At 46.5% G+C, this 19,645-nt stretch overlaps 1 protein-coding gene across 2 annotated transcripts in view; it reads left to right on the top strand.

Moving 5' to 3' along the window:
- JMY (junction mediating and regulatory protein, p53 cofactor) overlaps nucleotides 1-19,645 on the top strand; it is a 483,755-nt gene that overhangs the window by 374,757 nt on the left and 89,353 nt on the right. For both annotated transcript variants that reach the window (XM_086960737.1, XM_086960738.1), the window contains exon 10: nucleotides 3,569-3,879. In XM_086960737.1, the coding sequence (XP_086816863.1) occupies nucleotides 3,569-3,876 (308 nt within the window). In that variant the 3' untranslated portion in view covers nucleotides 3,877-3,879. The remainder of the gene's footprint in view (nucleotides 1-3,568; nucleotides 3,880-19,645) is intronic.

Genomic DNA, 19,645 nt, shown 5'->3' with positions numbered 1-19,645 from the left:
TGTCTTATTGATTTTGTGTATTTTATATTATTGTACTTTTATGCCCTAGCGGATGAAATAAATTGATTTGAATTGAACTGAGTAGAGTGATTCCATGTTGGAATTCTTCAAAAACGGATTTAAGCCTGACATCCCCTACACAGCAGTTTTACCAACAGGTGCATAAGATCCAAGATTATTCTAGGGCTATGCAGTCACGACTATGGCAGTTGCCTCAGCTCATCCTAATGCCACTGCAAATGTGTCTCATCTTATTAGGCAGGGTGGATCTAGCAGACATTATCAGCATCAGCCAGTCCAGTCTCGACCTTTCTCTTTAGGCTCTGTCACTTCGAAATCCCTCTTAATTTCTTCCCTCACAAACCATATTCTATTTTGCGGGAAGGGGGTGGAGGATTTCTAACATATTGTCAGTGAATGTGAGGTGATCACAACGTATCATTGCGGTAGCTCCACTGGCGCTTCGCCCTTCAGTTCCTACTTACCAACCAGGCCATTCCTCTTCTTCCGTGCATGCCTGCTAACGTAGGGCTCGAAATTGGGAATGCATCTCCTTGCATTCCTATCAAAAGAGGCCATAGAAGTGTTGCCAGAATAGAGGGCAACAGGATTATTTTCCCTGTACTTTGATGGCCCTAGTGGCCGAAATAAAGTAATTTAATTTGAAATAGAAATATTTTTCCCTTTACAGCTTGGTCCCCAAAAAGAATTCTCCCTGCCCACAGGTGCTACTTAATGTTCACAGTAGGATTTCTTAGCTCCTGTGTTGCTCCCGTTCGGACTTTAGACAGCACTACTAGTCCTTTCTAAGGTGCTGGTGGTCATGGCAGCTTCGCTGTGGAGGACAGGAGTCCATGTGTTTCAGTTATTGGGCTGTCAAAGGCAGAGTCCACAATGCTGGTCGGGAACCTCTTCAATGTATGATTCCACGGCCTTAGTTTTACTATTTATGTCTACAGATCACCTCTCACTCCCACAAAAGTGGCTTTTATTCAGGCTTTGCTTGAAACAGCCCATCCTTCCTTCCCAGAGGATCGCTTCTATTCCAGTGCTTAGATCCCGGTGCTGTAGGTCTTGCCGCAGGTCCCATGGCCTCATGCATTAGTGACTCATGCAAGATGGCGGAGGAGAGCCTGCCAGTAGTGTCTGAGGAAGCACCAATGGCAACATCACAGAAGTCTCCTGGCTGGGGTGCAGCTATCTTTTGTGCATACTAGATTTACTGTGATGGATGAAACCCTCCATCATTCACCACTCAGCAGACTCCGGCCTACTGTGGTCATGGATGCATTCCTATTAGGCTGAGGTGTTCATCTGGGCAACTTGGTGCTGCAGACAGTTTGGTCCCTGTTGGAGAGCAGTGCATGTACATAAATGTTCTCAAGCTGAAGGCAGTCTACATTGCCTTGAAAGCCTTTCTCCTCTCCATCTCGGGGAGCAACGCCCAGATGTTGTTGAACAAAATAAATATCGTGCATTATATCAACAGGCAAGAGTGATGTGGAGTCATGGACTCCATGTTGGAAAGCGATGTGCCTGTTGAAGTAGGCGCAGAGACAAGGAATATTTCTAGTAGTGGTTCCCCTCACAATGTTACCTCAATATAAGGGTGAATGCTCTTGTCGTCTCTCACAGGAGGACCATAAATGGGAGCTACACCATGGAGTAAACAAGGTGAGCTTCTCCAGTTTGGAGTTTCCATTCATGGATCTCTTCTTCTGGCCAAGAATTGAAAGTATCCTACTTTTCCCTCTTTATGCTTCTCTGAGGGATGCCTTCATGTTCAATTGGGCTTCAGGTCTGGAACATGCATTTTTACTTATTCTTGTCTGACGTTCTGCAGAAGGTGCAGGAGATTGACTACTACTGATATTTGGAGGAGAATCTGGTATGCCAATCTATTTGTCTGAACTCCCTGCTATCTATCATGCAGCGTGGACTTGCTCTCACAGCAGAAAAGTTAGTTCCTCCACCCCAATCCCCAGATACTGTGTCTGCACATATGGAAATTGAGTGACACCATTTTAATGTATTTTACCTTCCTGATGAGGTTGTTGACATTTTCTTAGGAAACAGAAACATGCTACTAGTTCCTTGTATGAGATCCACTCATTCTACGTACATTCAGTGATACAAAAATGCAAGGCATCAATCCCTTTAAACCCAATCTTTCCAACCTTTTAAAGGCTATCTACCAGCCCTGTCTGCTGTGATGTGGTTGCCTGATCAACCTCTCCTGTTTAAAACGTCAATAATGTAGTGTTTTCTGAAAGGTTTGCCTTGTTCCCTCTCCTTCCATTTATTATTCCGCAGTGGCATTTGGGCCTAGCTTTGACAATGGCATCTAATTTCATCCACCCTTCTGTTTGTACTGAAATAAGTGAATCTTCGCACTTACTCATTTTTCTTACACCAAGTTATGTCTGCTTTAGCATATCTCAGACTGTTACTTTTCCAACTGTCTTCCCTCCTTTAACTTCATCCAGAGAGGAGAAACCATATGCATTGGCTGCATTTCAGGCATGCAGCTTTGTCAGCATACAGCACAATAGAGTTAATACGAAGATGTTTGTGGGTTTGGTGAGCCTAAAAACTTCAAGGCAATGTCTCTGCAAACTTTTTCACATTGGGTCATTCTTGTATCAAGATTTGCTATTCCCTGACCATGAAAGACCCTCCAGAGGGTATTTATGTTCATTCCACCTTGGTCACTGCTGCTTCTACAGCTTTAAAAAAAAATGTATATAGCGCGAACTAGACCCTAGGATATCAGGTATCGGAGCGCATTACATGAGCACCAGTTTCGTTACATTTATTTCTGTTCGGCATTTGGAGATTAAGTGATTTGCCCAGAATCAAAGGATGTTGAGCGTCATTGCTGAGACTCGAACCCGGTTCCCCATGTTCGAGGTCGCCCACTCTAGCCTTAAGGCTACATCCTGGTTGCTAACATCTGCTGGGCATCTACGTGGTTATCCTTATATGCTTTAGTCAAGTTCTACTGCCTCACTTCTCTGGCACACAGTGATGGGTACTTTGTCTGAGCTGTGTTGCATGATTTCCTTGTCTTAACTGCACTACCCAGTCCCACTTCCCAGGGAGGTATACTGCAAGATCTATTGGTATGCAAACATGTTATTTGCTGTATTTGTCTCGTTTGTCTCTGTCATGGATTTCTATACTCCTTTCTGTATATCTAGATGGGACATGGACAGAATACCAGGAGCTGACGCAGGTTGAAGCTTAATACACTTTGGTAAAGTTCTGTCCCGAAGTGAAGCATGCCGTCACCATTGAAAGATGGATAGTCATTGCTGGGTGGGTTGGGTTTTTCTGGACCAGTCTGAAGGCTGGAAAAAAGTATTAAAGTATAAGGGGAGTAATCTGCTGGAAGATCATTCATCCAATAGAAATATTGTTATGAAAGTAAGTTTTTCGTCACAACTATTTAAAGTAGAAATGGAGAGACAGATTTAACGACATCACACAGTTGTTCTTTCTTCAAAATTAAAAGCTATTAGGAAAATGGTGAGATGTTACTTGTAATTTGTCTTTTAATTCTCTGCAGCGAGCTCACCTATGGATGAAGTTCTAGCCTCCTTGAAGCGTGGCAGTTTTCATCTGAGAAAAGCCGAGCAGCGGTCTCTACCTCCTTACCAAGATGAAGATGACAGCAATAACATTCTGGCACAAATTCGAAAGGGAGTGAAATTGAAAAAGGTGCAGACTGAGGTTTTGAGAGAATCGTTCACACTTCTACCTGACACAGATCCCTTGACCCGCAGCATCCACGAAGCACTTAGGCGAATTAAAGAGGCGTCTCCAGAGTCTGAAGATGAAGAAGAGAGCTTGCCTTGCACAGACTGGGAAAATTAGCATGTAATGTTGCTACCTTTTTAATAATAATAATTTTGTATGAAAATTACTTCCAAGATTTAATTTGTTAATCAAGTGCACAACATTTATATGCAAAAAGTTAAACATTCCTAGATTTACAAGCATAAATTCATTCGCATTACTAAAACTAAGGATTCTGGTACTGTTGCTGTTTAAAAGTAGGCAGAGTTATGTGCTAGTATGCATTTCCAGCTCATATATCTCCCTTTGGGTTTATTACATTGAATGAGGAGTCTAATGTCATTAGGTATCACTTTGTGTAAGTGCTCTTCAATTTAGATAAGCTTTTACATCAAAGGGCGACAAAAATGAACCTTATTTGTAAGTTAGCCCTTCTCGGATAATGCTCTGCATTATAAGTAATAGACCTTCTAAAATGTATGAAGGTCTTTTGTTCCATGCAGTTTCAAGCTCTGTAATATCCTAATACTGCTAGTACCTTGTCTCAAGGTACCGCCTCCCAGTGTGTCAATATCCAACAAAAATATCCTACTCCATAGCAGGAAGGACGCTTACTCAAAAATCGTAGTGCCAAAACAAATATATTACTCCCACTGATGCGTTTCAGCCTCACTGGCCTTGTTCACATAATGACAAGGATGGTTTACACAGTATATATAGTCTTTTTTGTAGATTTGTTGGTTAAACTTCTATTTGAGAAGTCGTTTTAAACATGGGAGTAATCCGTACTGTATCTCTATGGACCAATGGGTAAAACATGTGAAAGCCACCTAGGGTTCTGAGGGGATTTTTTTTAACCTTTTGTTTAGGCACTGTGTTGTGTTTGTCACTGCAGTATATGGAAGGGACATAGGTTAGCCAAAATTTACAGTATCTAACACGAGTTCGTAAATGAATGTCGTAGTGTCAATTCATAAGACGTGTTCAGAAATTGTGATGGGATTTATATACCATTAGAAATAAATTGTTTGTAGAACAACCTTTAATTAATGTACTTTCATACCAAACTATTTTGTGAGTGGAGTACTTAGTTTGTTTGCTTGTTCCCCTTGTCCCAGTGTTTGATTTCACTATTAGGTACACCATTTAAAACATGTTTCAAATACCATTTTTCTTCTTCACTTTTGTGGGTTTTTTTGTTGAATTTTCAGGTGACCTCTCCTCTTTCAAAATAGCACTGCTGTTTATTTTGAGCAAAGGCTGTCTTTTATGCAGTTGTAAATAATACTATATATATACTGTGTAAACTATCCCTGTCGTTACGTGACCAACGCCCGTGTGAGGCCGAAATTCATCTGTGTGAGTAATATACTCCAGTTTAACAGCCTTGATACTCAAGTAACCTCCTACTCCACCCGCAACCACCGCTCCCAACGACACCATACCCCAAAAGACCCTACTCAGCTTGACTCCCCTCACCTCTGACAACTCCCTCAAGATCATGAAGAGCATCCACTCCTGAGCACCCTCGGACCCCTGCTTGCACCACATCTTAAACAGAGCCGGCACCACCATCATCCCCAAATTCTGCCACACCTTCAACTGCTCCATCAAATCCTCCACCTTTCCAGAAGACTGGAAACACACAAAGATCCCCCCCTTGCTGAAGAAACCCTTTGCCAACCTGACGTACCTCAAGACTTTCAGACCTGTCTCTCTGCTCCCCTTCCCAGCCAAGGTCATCGAGAAGACCATCAACCCCCAACTTTCCGAGTTCATCGAATCGACCTCTCCCAATCCGGCTTCCGAAGTAATCACAGCACCAAGACCGCCCTCCTCACTGCCACAGACAAAGTCCATATCCTCCTAGACTGAGACGAAACTGAAGCCCTCATTCTCCTGGACCTCTCTGCCGCCTTTATACCGTTTGTCACTGCACCCAATGCACAAGACTCCATGACACCAGCTTCTGATAGATACATCTGCCAGTGGATTCCTCACCTTGTGAATATCCCCTGCGCCAGCAGAATTTGGAAATTGTTTGTAGCTCTCCATGCCGACGAGAACGACGTCACAGAAGCATGGCTACGCCCGCGGCTTCCCTGACGTCTCTAGAGCCATAAGAGAGCCTCATCGGCGTGATGACGTCAGTTCCCCCTATTTCCGCGCCGTCGACGCTAACGGTTTTTGCGACTCTCCGTAGTTGTCTTGCTACTTTGTGTTTCTGGATTGTATTTCTGCTCTTCCCTTGTTTCTTTTTCGAAGATGTTGTCGGAGAAGTCAGGATTCAAACCTTTTAGGGAGTGTGGAGGACATATGTCCATTACAGATCCTCACGAAGATTATGTCTGGTTCCTGTCGTCTGATCACAACTTCGAGGGATGCACCTGCTGTAGGAAGATGAACCCGAAGGCTTTAAAAGAAAAAGAAGCCAAGCTGTTCATGGCGAAGATGAGGAAAGAGAAAAGAGGACGAAGGTCGAGATCCAGGTCGAGGACGGGCTCGAAGTCGACGTCGGGTCATGCTTCAAAATCAAAGAAGCACAAGAAGAAGAAGAGGCATGGATCTCAACGCCGTTCAGATGAGGAGACGGCTCCCAAGTCGACCTCTCCAGCTCATCGACATCGGAAAGACTATGTGTCTCCTTCTCCCTCGAATCAGGGTTCTCCTGTTAGATCGGCTTCGCCTGCGGCTTCACCGGCGTATTCTCGAACGCCGGCTCCATCTCCAGCGGAAGAGGTTCCAGTACCTGATGAGTCGTCTACTCCATTGGCTCCACTGTCGGCGCCGATTGGCCCGAGTCCGGTAATGCCTACGCCTGAGCCTACTCCAGGCGTTTACCCACCTTTCCCTGTCCCGGGGCAAGATCCATCACAATATTTAAATGCTCTGTATGGAGTCTTTGCAAGGGCGATGTACCCGTCTGGAGCAAATTCAGGTCCCATGGGTCCTATGGCCTTCAATCTTGGGGTTCCTCAGGCCTTTGCTCAGGCTCCATTTATCATGAACACTATACTAACTCGGGTCTGTAGGCTTAGCACGTACATTGTGTGTGATATAAATATAAATACCCTCATATAATAGTGTTAAGGAAGTACAATCAATAAGGGGGATTATCCCTTAAGGACTAGAACCCTCACTCACCCGTAGGTGACATGCTTCATCATATAGGTTCCTCCTCCCAGCAGGAAAACCTGGTCCTGCTGAGGGCTACAACCCCCTCACTGTGAAGAAGGAACTCAGGGATGTGTTTTTCAAGATGTTTCCTGATGTAACTAGGATGCTAGAATCCCATATGTGAAAGTGTAGTGTAGTGAGGGCACAGTGCTAAAATGAATAGAAAAGGTGGGACTAATAGTGGACTTAAAACTGCCTAGGAAGATGCAAAGTTCTCTCTTTTCTTTAGGTGGCTCTCACTGGCAGAGTTAAAGAATGCAGTGCGTGGAGCAGTATGGATTTAAAACTGCTCACTAAGTACGGTCGACATGTTTCAGCCAGATGATCAATGGTATGTATCGTGGCTTTCTTCAGGACCAAATAAAGTAATGATATTCGCTGCTGCCAATAGTGATCAAGTGCTCAAATTATATATATAAAAATTGTAAAAAACAGATAGATACAACACCCGTAATCCTGCGTGGCTGTGTCCCACCTTTTCTATTCATTTTTGCGCTGCGCCCTCACTACACTACACTTTCACATATGGGATTCTAGCATCCTAGTTACATCAGGAAACATCTTGAAAAAACATCCCTGAGCTCCTCCCTCACAGTGAGGGGGTTGTAGCCCTCAGCAGGACCAGGTTTTCCTGCTGGGAGGAGGAACCCATATGATGAAGCATGTCACCTATGTGTGAGTGAGGGTTCTAGTCCTTAAGGGATAATCCCCCTTATTGATTGTATTTCCTTTACACTAGTATATGAGGGTATTTAAATTTATATCACACACAATTTACGTGCTAAGCATACAGACCCGAGTTAGTATAGTGTTCATGATTATGTATTGGGGAAGCTCTTCTCGCTGGTCTTTAAAAGTGATTCCCTAGGACCCTACCCCACCTTTTTTGTCACAGGCTCCATTTATGCCATTTCTTCCAGCAGCTCAGTCTTGGCATTTCCCGGCGCTGAGGACGTCGACACCGTTCCCTTCATCTCCGATGCCGTCTGCTCGACCTCGCTCGACTCAGGCTGTGCCTCCGGATCCGTGTTTGACGCCGGCTCTGGATCCATCGGAGTCGGGTCTGGCTCCACCTACGCCGGTTCCGAGGATAATATCCAGGCGAGATGCTCAAAGGATTTTGGAAGAGCAGAGGTTTCGTTTAGAAGAAATGGAGGAAGGTGATGACTTATTTGAAGATTTGAGGGAGGTAAGTGGCCTTGATATGTCTCCAGAATGGGAGCTTTCTCCTCCATCAGATGCTCCTTCAAAGGATGTGGTTTCTTATCACACGGTGATAAGGAAGGCAGCGGAGCTTTTAGACCTTCAGCTCCCAACGGACGAATTTAAGTCAATATCTTGACGGAGGTTCTTCATTCTCCCTGCACTGTAATAGAGCGTTTGCTGCCATTCAATGATGCCATCACTGAGCATGTTATGGAGGTTTGGCGTAAGCCCTTTTCGGCTCTGGCAGTTTCAAAATCTGTTGCCAGGATGTACAGGGCGGCTCCAGGGGATCCGGACTTCCTAACATCCCATCCTTCTCCTGAGAGCATGGTAGTTCAAGCTGCCTGTTCGAAGAAACCTTCTGGGGCTTTTCCTCAGGTCCCTAGTGATAGAGAATCAAAAAAGCTTGACCAATCAGCAAAGAAGATGTTCTCCTCGGCAAGTATGGCCTTAAAGTCCGCAAATGCCACCTGTCTTTTGGGCTGTTACATCCATGCCCTAATGGATTCTGAAAAACAGCTTGCCCCTAAATTGTCTGAGGACAGACATCATTTTAATGAGGTCTTATCGGACACTCAAGCAGCTGCATGTCAAGTGATTCAGAGTGGTCTAGATACTGCGGATCCTGTTGCCAGGATCATGGGGTCTTTGGTTGCTACAAGAAGAAGTGCTTGGCTTAAATCTTCGGAGTTCTCTCCTGATGTGCAGGCGACTCTTCTGGACCTCCCCTTCAATGGTTCTGGTCTGTTTGGGAAAAAAGCAGATGTAGCCTTGGAAAGATTTAAGGACAGCAAAGCCACAGCCAAGTCTCTGGGATTACAGGTGCAGTCTAGAGATACCTCATACAGGAGGTACAGAGGTTTTGGGAGGGCTTCCTGTCGGACCTACAGACCACTTCAGCAGCAGCAAAATACCTTGTATAAGACCTACAGCGGCAAAAACAGAGGTCGTCCACGAGGTCATCAACCCTCTTCCACCTCCTCCTCTACCTCCCCTCCTCTTGCCACAGCAAAGCAGCCCTAGATCCACCATTCTGGATCATGTTGGTCCTGTGGGGGGGGTCAGCTTACTCCTTTTCTGCAAGATTGGGAATCGGTCACTACAGACATTTGGGTTCTCAATCTTGTAGAAAATGAATATGCTCTTCCCTTTCGTAATTCCCTCCAAATTATCCTCTTAGCCAAGGGGCTTGCTCGGAGGACCGCCTTCTTCTCCTGCAGGAGGAAGTCCTAACTTTACTGAAGAAAGGTGCAATAGAGGTGGTTCCAGAGCGGGAAAGGGGTCAGGGATGCTACTCCCGGTATTTCCTGATACCCAAGAAGGCTGGCAGGTTACGTCCAATCCTGGATCTCAGGATCTTGAACCTTTTTCTTAAGCAGGAAAAGTTCAAGATGCTCACCCTTGTGCAGTTTCTTCAAGCGCTGCAACAGGAGGACTGAATGATGTCGATCGATTTGCAGGACGCGTATTTCCATATCCTGATCCTGAAGTCGCACAGGAAGTATCTCCGTTTTACGGTAGGGTTGCAACACTACCAGTTTGCGATCCTCCCGTTTGGACTTACTACTGCACCTCGAGTCTTCACAAGGTGATGGCAGTGGTGGCAGCCCATCTCAGGAGATCGGGGATTCCAGTTTTCCCCTATCTAGACGACTGGCTGAGCAAAGCAGAGTCTCCAGAGAAGGTGCTTCATCATCTGCAGGGTACAACTCAACTGTTGTACAAATTGGGTTTTTCGATAAACGAGACCAAATCTCACCTGGTACCCTCTCAGCGCAACCTGTTCACAGGGGCGGTACTGGACCCTACTGTGTGTCGAGCATTCCCACCTCCGCAAAGGATTCTTGACATTCAGGAAATTATTCCTTTATTTTACAATGGAGCAGTCGTTCCAGTCCTGAAGGTCCTTTGCCTGCTCGGTCTGTTTGCTTTCTGCATTCTGTTGGTCAACCATGCACGCTGGCACATGAGGGGGCTCCAGTGGTGCCTCCGCAGGCAGTAGTATAAGCACAATGGAGATCTCAGGGAGTCTTTGAGGATCTTCAGAGAAGCTGCAGCGGATTGGTCTTGGTGGAGCTTGGAGGGCAATCTGTCAAAAGGAAAGCCCGTCCATCTACCTCCATCGGTGACCACAGTGATACCGGATGCATCCACTTTAGGGTGGGTTATGCATCTGGGGGATCTGGAGGTCAAGGGTCTTTGGTCTCCAGAGGAAAGGTTGCTTCACATCAACCTTTTGGAGTTGCGGGCGATACACTTGGCGCTCAATGCCTTCCTCCCTTCCCTTCGCGGTCAGTCGGTTCAAGTCCTGACGTACAACACTACAGCGATGTGGTATGTCAACAAGCAGGGAGGAGTGGGGTTGCATTGTCTCTGCAGAGAGGCTCTGCGTCTCTGGTCCTAGGTTCAGAAACCATCAGATTTGTCTGATGGCAAAGCATCTGGTCAGAGTTCTGAATGTGCATACAGACAGTCTCATTCGGCAATTCGCTGCCGTTCACAAGTGGAGGCTCCATCCGGAGGTGGTTCGTCACGTCTTTCGGACGTGGGGAACTCCTCTGGTGGACCTATTTGCCACTCACGAAAACGCTCACTGCCCGTCATTCGGCAGTCTCCAGTATCCGATGCAAGGAGCTTTGGGAGACGCGTTTCAGTTGAGATGGGACTCGCATCTTCTTTACGCGTTTCCTCCCATACCTTTGATTCCTCGGATTCTGAGGAAGATTCGCCAAGACCGGGCCCAAGTAATTTTAATCGCCCTGGATTGGCCAAGAAAGGTGTGGTATACAGATCTCTCCACTTCTCCTCGTGCCCTCCGCTCCGTCTCCCTCTCACAGCAGACCTCCTCTCGCAGTCGCAGGGGCAGGTTCTACACCCCCACCTCCAGAGCTTACACCTTCATGTCTGGAGATTGAACTGGGCAACCTGAATTCTTTCTCTCACCGGCCTGACGTGGTGGACGTTATACTATCGGCCAGGCGACACTCCACCAAGTCTATCTATTCCTATAGGTGGTCCAAATTTGTCCATTGGTGTGGGAAGAAGTCTATTGACCCTTTGAGGGCTCGTTTATCCAACATCCTTCAGTTTGCTCTCTCTCTAGCTCGGCAAGGCTTTGCTGTGGCTACTGTGAAGGGCTATTTATTGGCTTTGTCGGCGTTCCTTTGCTTGCCGGATCAGCCATCTTTGTTTAAATCACCTATTGTGTTACGATTCATTAAGGGCCTTACCAACAAACTTCCACCCACTCCATTTATTGTGCCTCAATGGGACTTAAATCTTGTCTTAACCTACTTGATGGGTTCTCCCTTTGAACCCATGCACAAGTGTCCCTTGAGGTTATTGTCTTTTAAAACTTTATTTCTCATTGCCATTACCTCGGCAAGGAGGGTAAGTGAGCTTCAAGCTCTGAGTTAGAAACCCCCGTTCTTGACCATTCATGCTGATGGAATGGTACTCAGGACCAGGGCTGCTTTTCTGCCTAAGGTGGTAACTCCCTTCCATCTGGGGCAGTCCATTACCTTTCCTACCTTCTATCCTCCCCCTCACCCTTCCAAGGAGGAGGAGCGGCTTCACCGCTTGGACTCTAAAAGAGCGGTGAGTTTTTACCTCGATAGAACAAAAGACTTTCGAGTGGATGCACAAAAGGCAGAGCGTGCACAAGCGCACACTTTCCAGATGGATTGTCTTGTGCATCAAGATTTGTTACTCTTTGGCCGGTAAGGAACATCCAGAGGGTTTAGGAGCTCACTGTACCAGAGCAAAGTCTTCTACATTTGCCTTATCTAGAGGTGTTCCTGTGGAGGATATTTGTAAAGCGGCAACTTGGGCCTCCCTCCACACTTTCGCGAAGTATTACTGCTTATATTCCGAGGTGAGGAGGGACGGACATTTTGCGCGTGCTGTCCTTCAGGATTTTCTGGATTCCTCACTGACCTACCTACAATGTTGATATTTTATATTTGTTACTTTAAATGGAAGTGAGTAATTTTTTTTGTTTATTGCATTGTTTTCACACTGTGTGTGTGTGTGGGTTTGAATACTGTGTACTGGGTAAACTGTATATATTTGGTCGGTCCGTCCGTGTGCCTCGAAGGCACTGAAAAAAAGGTCGGAACTGACGTCATCACGCCGACGAGGCTCTCTTATGGCTCCAGTGATGTCGGGGGAGCCGCGTACGAAGCCATGCTTCTGTGACGTCGTCCTTGTAGGCTTGGAGCGCTACAAAAAATTTCCGAATGCTGCTGGCGCAGGGAATATTCACAAGGTGAGAAATCCACAGAGAGATACTGTATCCACCAGAAAAAGCATTCCGGAAGGTAAGTAACTTGTTCATCCACAACAAAGCCCTGGAATGGATCCGCTCCTTACTCACAGGCCCAACACAGAGAGTCAGACTACCACCGTTCCACTTTCAACTCACAGAGATCAGCTACAGAGTGCCTCAAGGCTCCTCCCGGAGCCCCACTTAATTCAACTTAATCCGCTTGCAGCCATCATCAGGGATCATAGACTCAACATAGTCTCCTACGCCTACGACACCAAGTTGATTTTCTCCCTCACCAGTGAACCCACAGTCGCCAACAGCAACATCCATGACGGGATGAAGGCTGTCGCCACCTGAATGCAGAACAGCTATCTCATGATCAACTCATGGAAGACCAAAGTCCTCATCATGGGCTTCGCCCAATTCGCCTGGGACGACTCATAGTGGCCTGCAGCACTTGGATCCCCCACCCACACTCGCAGACTGTGCATAAAACCTCTGCATCATCCTGGGCTCCTCGCTCGCCATGAGCCGCCAGATCAATGCCGTCTCATCATCCTGCTTCCACACACTCCGCCTGCTCCGAAAGATCTTCAAGTGGATCCCTACCCAATGAAGAATTATGGTCACCCATGCCCTCATCAGCAGCAGAATCGACTACAGCACACACACACTACGCCGGCATCAGCTAGAAACTCCTCAAGAAACCAGAACATCCAGAGCTCCTCCGCCAGACTCCTACTCAGAATCCCCCCTCCACAGCCAGTTCACCGGCCACCTGAGAGACCTCCACTGGCTCCTAGTCAACAAAAGCCTCCTTCAAGCTCCTCACACGCGTACAAAGCCGTACACGACACGGGACATGCGTACCTTAACCACCTCCTCGCATTCCACTCACCCACCAGAGACCTCCGTTCTGTCCAACTGTGCCTGGCCACCGTCTCGCGTATCTGCAAGACCACGGCCGGAGGAAGATCCTTCTCCTACTTCGCAACAAAGGCATGGAATACCCTGCCTCTCCATCTCAGGCAATCACTGTCACTGCCTCAATTAAGGAAGCACCTCAAGTCCTGGCTCTTTGACTGAACCACAGCGCCTTCAACAGATCAGCAGCCCCCCTTCTCCTCCCCCACCCTGTGCCTTGAGATCCTTACAGGTGAGTAGTCGCATTTTACAAGACACTTGATAGACTGATTGATTGAATAAGTGAGGTCACAAGCAGTGCATGCCGTGAGCGGGAGTTATAGAACTTTTGCCACCACCATGCTCTGACATGTTCAATGACATCACCGATGACAACACTGGCCATGGTGGAGGCACAAGTACTAGTTAGCTCTGTAAACTGTAACTGGTGAATTTCCGTGATTTTTTTAAATTGTAAAATGTTACATTTAAACTGACATTTTCACTGAACTATAATGACATTTTAACCTTTGTTTTTTTCAGTGTAAATACATATATATAGCTTTTAATTGATTTTTGTTTTTAAAGAGGTATGCAACAACTACAGACTTTGAGCAAGATTCGTTATGGGTATTGTGCAATTTGATTATGCATGCAACACTGCATTATTGCTTAAACTGTTCTCATAAAAAATAAAATGCTGCAAGTAATGTTATTCCTTAACATAAGGTAGAATTCTATAGCCTTGTGCACTTTTGTTGTAGTTTCTCCACCATCGACTCCAGATCCTGTGATGTTTTTTAGTTTAACCCATCACTTTTGAAATCATTTGTAGGTCTCGGCTAGGCAGTGCGCATGCGCTGTCTCCCCGAGACATCTAGTAGTCTATATGGGTGCTGAAACTCCACCTATTGCTTTGTTATTTCTTGCTGCTTGCCATTGCTTACGTTTGGCATTTTATTTGTAAGCGGGCTCATTATTGGCTCTTTAGCAGATAAGTAACTTCTGGTTATTCCGGAAGCAGCACCGCCTAACTACAGTATTGTAACGCTTACACAGCGCAATTGTCTTTAAAATAGTGCACAGTCATTTTGACTTGCACCGGAAAATAACCCTCGATTTCTCCGGAAGCTGCACGCTAGTGCTGATCTGTTTACTTTCCTATACCCACGCTCGCGCTGCTCACTCGTTTCTTTAGTTCACGCCCCCTCTCGCTGTCTATTGTCTCCCAGCTCATGGGCCATGGGCGTGCTTGTTGGTTCTGTGACTGCGCTGTCCTTCCCCTGCAAGCGGCTCTGTCCACTGGGGCTGAGCGCTCCTAGGTGCTTTTCAGTTTTATAATCCCTGCTCGGTGGGGGTTGGAGCTCTGTATGGACGCAGTAAGGATGCAGGTTCGCCTAACACTTTGGGCGTTCCGCTTTCGATTTGATAGCGATGCCGATGTGATACAACGTCTTCGCTTCCACCCGCCTGCTCTCGTTCCAGCCAATGAAGTACGGAGCCTAATGTTAGCTTTCGAAAGCAAAACCCGCCAATCAGCGAGACAGGTGTTGGCTTTCAGGGCTGAGGGTCGTTGCTAGGCCTTTGGTGTCCGCCTGTTCCTTGTTAGGGTCAGAAAGGCTCGCAGTGTACAGACGCCGGGGCCATGGTGAAGCCGCACTTTATGGGACTGGACATGTTCGTGTCCCAAGCGGGTACTGGCAGCCCTTTCGGACACTGCGGATTTCCCACAGGTAAGTGAAACTCACAGGCTTCCTGTATAAAAGCAAGATGTCTTAATAAAGTCACCCGACTGGCCGGTTTGTATCACATGGTCGTACACCAATGTAACCCGGTGTAATGCATTTTTGTACTAGCCTTAACATTGAAGTGACCATTGCATGTTTGCTTTCTGTGTTAACTGACTGACGGCATCTTCTTTTAACTGTCATCGAGTAAAAATCCCAGGTTGTCTGGATAGCTCCTGCTCTGTGGAACAATAAACATTACATCTCAAAGGGCGCTGTTAACTTGTGCCGTGCGCAGTACGGGGCCTGTTTCACAAACAATTTATGAATCTGCACCCGCAGTTTTGCACCGTATGTGTACAGATTTTCTAAGTATTGGGATTTAAAAATGTTTCCAAGAATACTCCTGTAAAATCCATCATCGTTTCCAAGAGTACTCCTGGCAACGTTTTGTACATTCCCAATTATAGTTATGCAGTTGCTGTTCTGCATGTAGTACCGTCTATGGTGCAGAGCCATGCATGTGAAAGGGTATTAACGTTAATTCAATTTCCCATTTAGTTATTTTTAATTCCCCATGAGCAACATATGTTGTTGCCTGTGAAGAAATCTCTTAGGCATCACTTTTCTCGTTTTTTGAATGTTTTTTAATCCCATCTTACTCAGGAAGTGAATAAGTTGTCAACAGTTTCAAGTATTTTAGATTGCGTAGAGGTTTGTGAAAACCGAAAAACTTACGAAACTTTTTGCGTTCCCTAACTAACTCTTTTTCCTCAAACGCCCTTGCTGATGGGAGAAAATATCAACTTGTTTACAATAGCGATCGCGAAAGCGATCGTTATTGTTGAAGCAGAAACAGATGGCACCCGCAGTTTTGCACCGTATGTGTACAGATTTACTAAGTATTGGGATTTAAAAATCGATCGTTATTGTTGAAACGGAAACAGATGGCTTTAGGAGAAAATGTATTATGTACAATAGGCATTCGTAAGCCGCATTTCTGTAAAAAAAATATTTATTAACACCATCTCTTGTTCTTTTAAACTGTGTCTCATTTTATATGAAGATACCTGGAGGTGAAAGAAAGAAAAAGTAATGTTTTGTTTTCTTAACCACGCCGTTGACCTCACCCCCTTTGCGCATAGAATCACTGTACTTTTTATGCACTTCGCCCACTGGTCTAGGATTCCATTTAATTACACGGATATGCACAGTGTTAAACAGTAAAGAGAGGTCCCCTGATATCCTGGCAGCCATTCCTCCAGGTTACTATATACTGCAAGTTAACCGCCCCTCTGGTAAAGCCGGCGGAGGGGTTGCAGCCATTATTAGACACCCCATCAGATTCTCCCCAGTGCCCTCCCTCAGTATTCCTTCGACCGACTGTCTCGTACTTAGACTGGAGCAGCCTAGGTCCTCGCTTATCTGCGTGCTGATGTACCGCCCCCCTCAACCCATGCCTAATTTTTCTACTCAGTTTGGCGACCTTATCTCCCAGCTCACCATTAATAATTCCAACGTGTTGGTTCTGGGCGATTTCAATTACTGGCCGTCAGATATCCATGAAACCTCTGATTCACGTGCCTTTTCAGATCTTATGCTGGGCCTCAACTGTACCCAACATATACACGCACCATCACATGTCAAAGGCCACATTTTAGATCAAGTTTGGACCACTTCCCTTGACATTTCTGTTCCTCTTATTCTCCCCTGTCTCTGGTCAGATCATTCCCTCATTACTTTTAGTTTAGCTATGTCTCCTCCTATTACCGTTGCCCGTCAATCCAATTTCTTGGCACGTAATTGGAACAAAGCTGATTTTAATAAATTCACTGCCCTTCTGAGTTCATCGTCCCCACTCACCATTGGATCTACCACCTCCACTGATCTTCAGTCCGAAACCCTCACACACTGGCTTACCTCTGCTGCCGATTCTGTGGCACCCTTAAAACCTGTCAAGACGAGGCGCAGTCATGATGCCCAAAGGTGGTTCACCGCTAAGCTCAGTGCACAAAAACTTGGTCTCCGCCAGGCAGAAAGGCGCTGGCGCCGGGGGTACTCCCCTGAATCGAAAGAGATTTTCTCTTCTCGGTTGAGGGAGTATAAGGCAGCAATCACTTTGGCCAAATCACGTTACTTTTCCAATAAAATCCTGAACTCGTCTAATAAGTCCAAAGATATTGTTTCTATTGTGGAAGAATTATCTAACCCGACAAGAGTCACTCTAGCCCCCCTCCCTTCCCAGTCTCTGTGCGACTCCCTGAATCAATTTTTTGTGGACAAAATCATTAAGATCAAAACCAGCATCTCCACTTTAGCCCCACCTGTCCCCACATCTTTCAGTGTCCCCGGTTTTTCCCACACTCATATTCTTACTCATATTCCCCTTATTTCAAAGGATAATTTTTTATCACTTCTTCACAAAGTTTCCTCCGGTTCTCCCAGCGATTGTTGCCCCCCCTCGGCCCTTCGGGAAGCTTTTACTTCCTGTCCAGAACCTCCCCTTGCTCTTTTGAACAACTCTTTGACTATTGGGGAGGTCCCTGGATCCTTCAAACAGGCCGAGTTGGTTGCCATTTTGAAAAAACCATCGGCAGACCCTTCCATCATGAGCAACTACCGCCCAATTTCCCTTCTTCCTTTTCTCAGTAAAGTTTTAGAGTCGCACGTTACTCATACTCTTAGCTCTTTTGTGGAAGACTCAAGTGTATTGGATCCCCCAGCAGGCCGGGTTCAGACCTGCGCACTCCACAGAAGCAGTCATTCTTTCTGTGATGGAGGAACTGCGCAGGGGGGCTGATGCTAACATCTGCCAGGCTTTGGTCCTCCTGGATCTGTCGGCCGCCTTTGACACGGTCGACCATGACATTTTGGTCGACCGTGTCGGGGAGGCTGGCATCCAGGGTACCGCCCTGGACTGGGTCCACTCTTTCCTGACCCAACGCCATCAAGCAGTCAGACTGTCCCAGTTTTCCGCTACTCAGGTCAAACTGACCTGCGGTGTCCCACAGGGTTCTTCCTTATCCCCTCTTCTTTTTAATTTGTATCTTTCCCCACTCATCCGTGCCCTTCGTCAGTTTAATGTCACCGCGTTCAATTACGCGGATGACATACAATTAGTTTTTACCATTGACTCTTCTGCTGAATCCATTTCCACTTTCCAAAACACCCTCTGCTTTATTAGCAATTGGATGAGCTCAAATCACCTGAAGCTCAACCCCGACAAGACTGAGCTGGTTCTTGTCGGGGGCCCCTCCAATCCTTGGGAATCTTCCTTTTGGCCTGCTAGCCTTGGCAGCCCTCCTTGCCCTGCCAATTGTGCCAAAAGCCTGGGAGTCGTCATTAGTAGTGACCTTTCTATGACGCCCCAGATAAGCGCGGTAGTCTCCTCAAGCCATTTCCAACTCAGGAAAATACAGAAAATCTCCCGCCTACTTACATCCGAGGCCCTTATCTTGGCCCTGCTTGCGCTAGTCATGTCTAGGCTTGACTATGCCAATGCACTATATGTAGGCATTCCTGCTTACCAACTCAGGAGGCTTCAGTTGATCCAGAACCAGGCTGCCCGCCTGATCCATTTTCAACCTAGAGATCAACATGTCCGCCCTCTCTTAAAAAGTCTCCACTGGCTTCCGGTAGCTGCCCGCTGCAAATTTAAGCTTGGCTGCATCATCTCCAAATCTCTTGCTGGTCATGGTCCCCTCTTCATTTCTTCCCTCCTCCACCCGTATGTTCCTTCTCGAACTCTTCGGTCATCCCAATCAGCCTTGTTATCAGTCCCTAGATACAAGAGGAAGAAACACGGTGGCCTCAAGTTCTCTTTTTTGGCCCCCACCTTCTGGAACTCCCTCCCTCTCCCTCTTAGGTTGTCCTCTCCTTATCCCAAGTTCAGATCCTCCCTCAAAACTTTTCTTTTCACTGAATCCTATAAATAACTGTTTCTTCTGTTTCCTCATCTGCTCTCTCCATTACAGCGCCAAGAAACCTAACGGTGTTAGTTGCGCTCTAGAAATTTATTTAACATAACATAACATAACAGAGGTCACTTCTGTGCATCTCTGCTCATCCTATCATTGGCCCCTTTCAGAGTGAACGAAGTTGTAGTTGTCACCTCCTTGGCAGGACGGACCACAGTTGTCCTGTGCAGATCCATTGATTGCTCGGAGACCCGCAGAAGGCAGAGCCTGGGCCCTCCCTTCCTTGCCCGGAGGGTGGTGGGGCTGGTATCATGGTTGTTAAACTGACCCTCCCTGTTGCACGGGGCACACACACACACAACCACAACTACACACAAAACCACAAATACAACCACACACACAACCACACCATCAGTGCACACTTTCACCAGGCACAGACACCATCAGTCGTCAGTGCACACTTTCACCGGGCACAAACACCACCAGCCGTCAGTGCACGCTTTTACCGGGCACAAACACCACCAGCCGTCGGTGCACGCTTTTACCGAGCACAAACACCACCAGTCGTCTGTGCACGCTTCCACCAGGCACACACCACCAGATGTCAGTGCATGTTTTCACCAGGCACAAACACACCACTAGCTGTCAGT

Source organism: Lissotriton vulgaris, chromosome 3_1 (genome assembly GCF_964263255.1).
Source record: "Lissotriton vulgaris chromosome 3_1, aLisVul1.2, whole genome shotgun sequence".
Taxonomy (NCBI): Eukaryota; Metazoa; Chordata; class Amphibia; order Caudata; family Salamandridae; genus Lissotriton; species Lissotriton vulgaris.
This window is presented reverse-complemented; position numbering and strand designations above follow the sequence as displayed.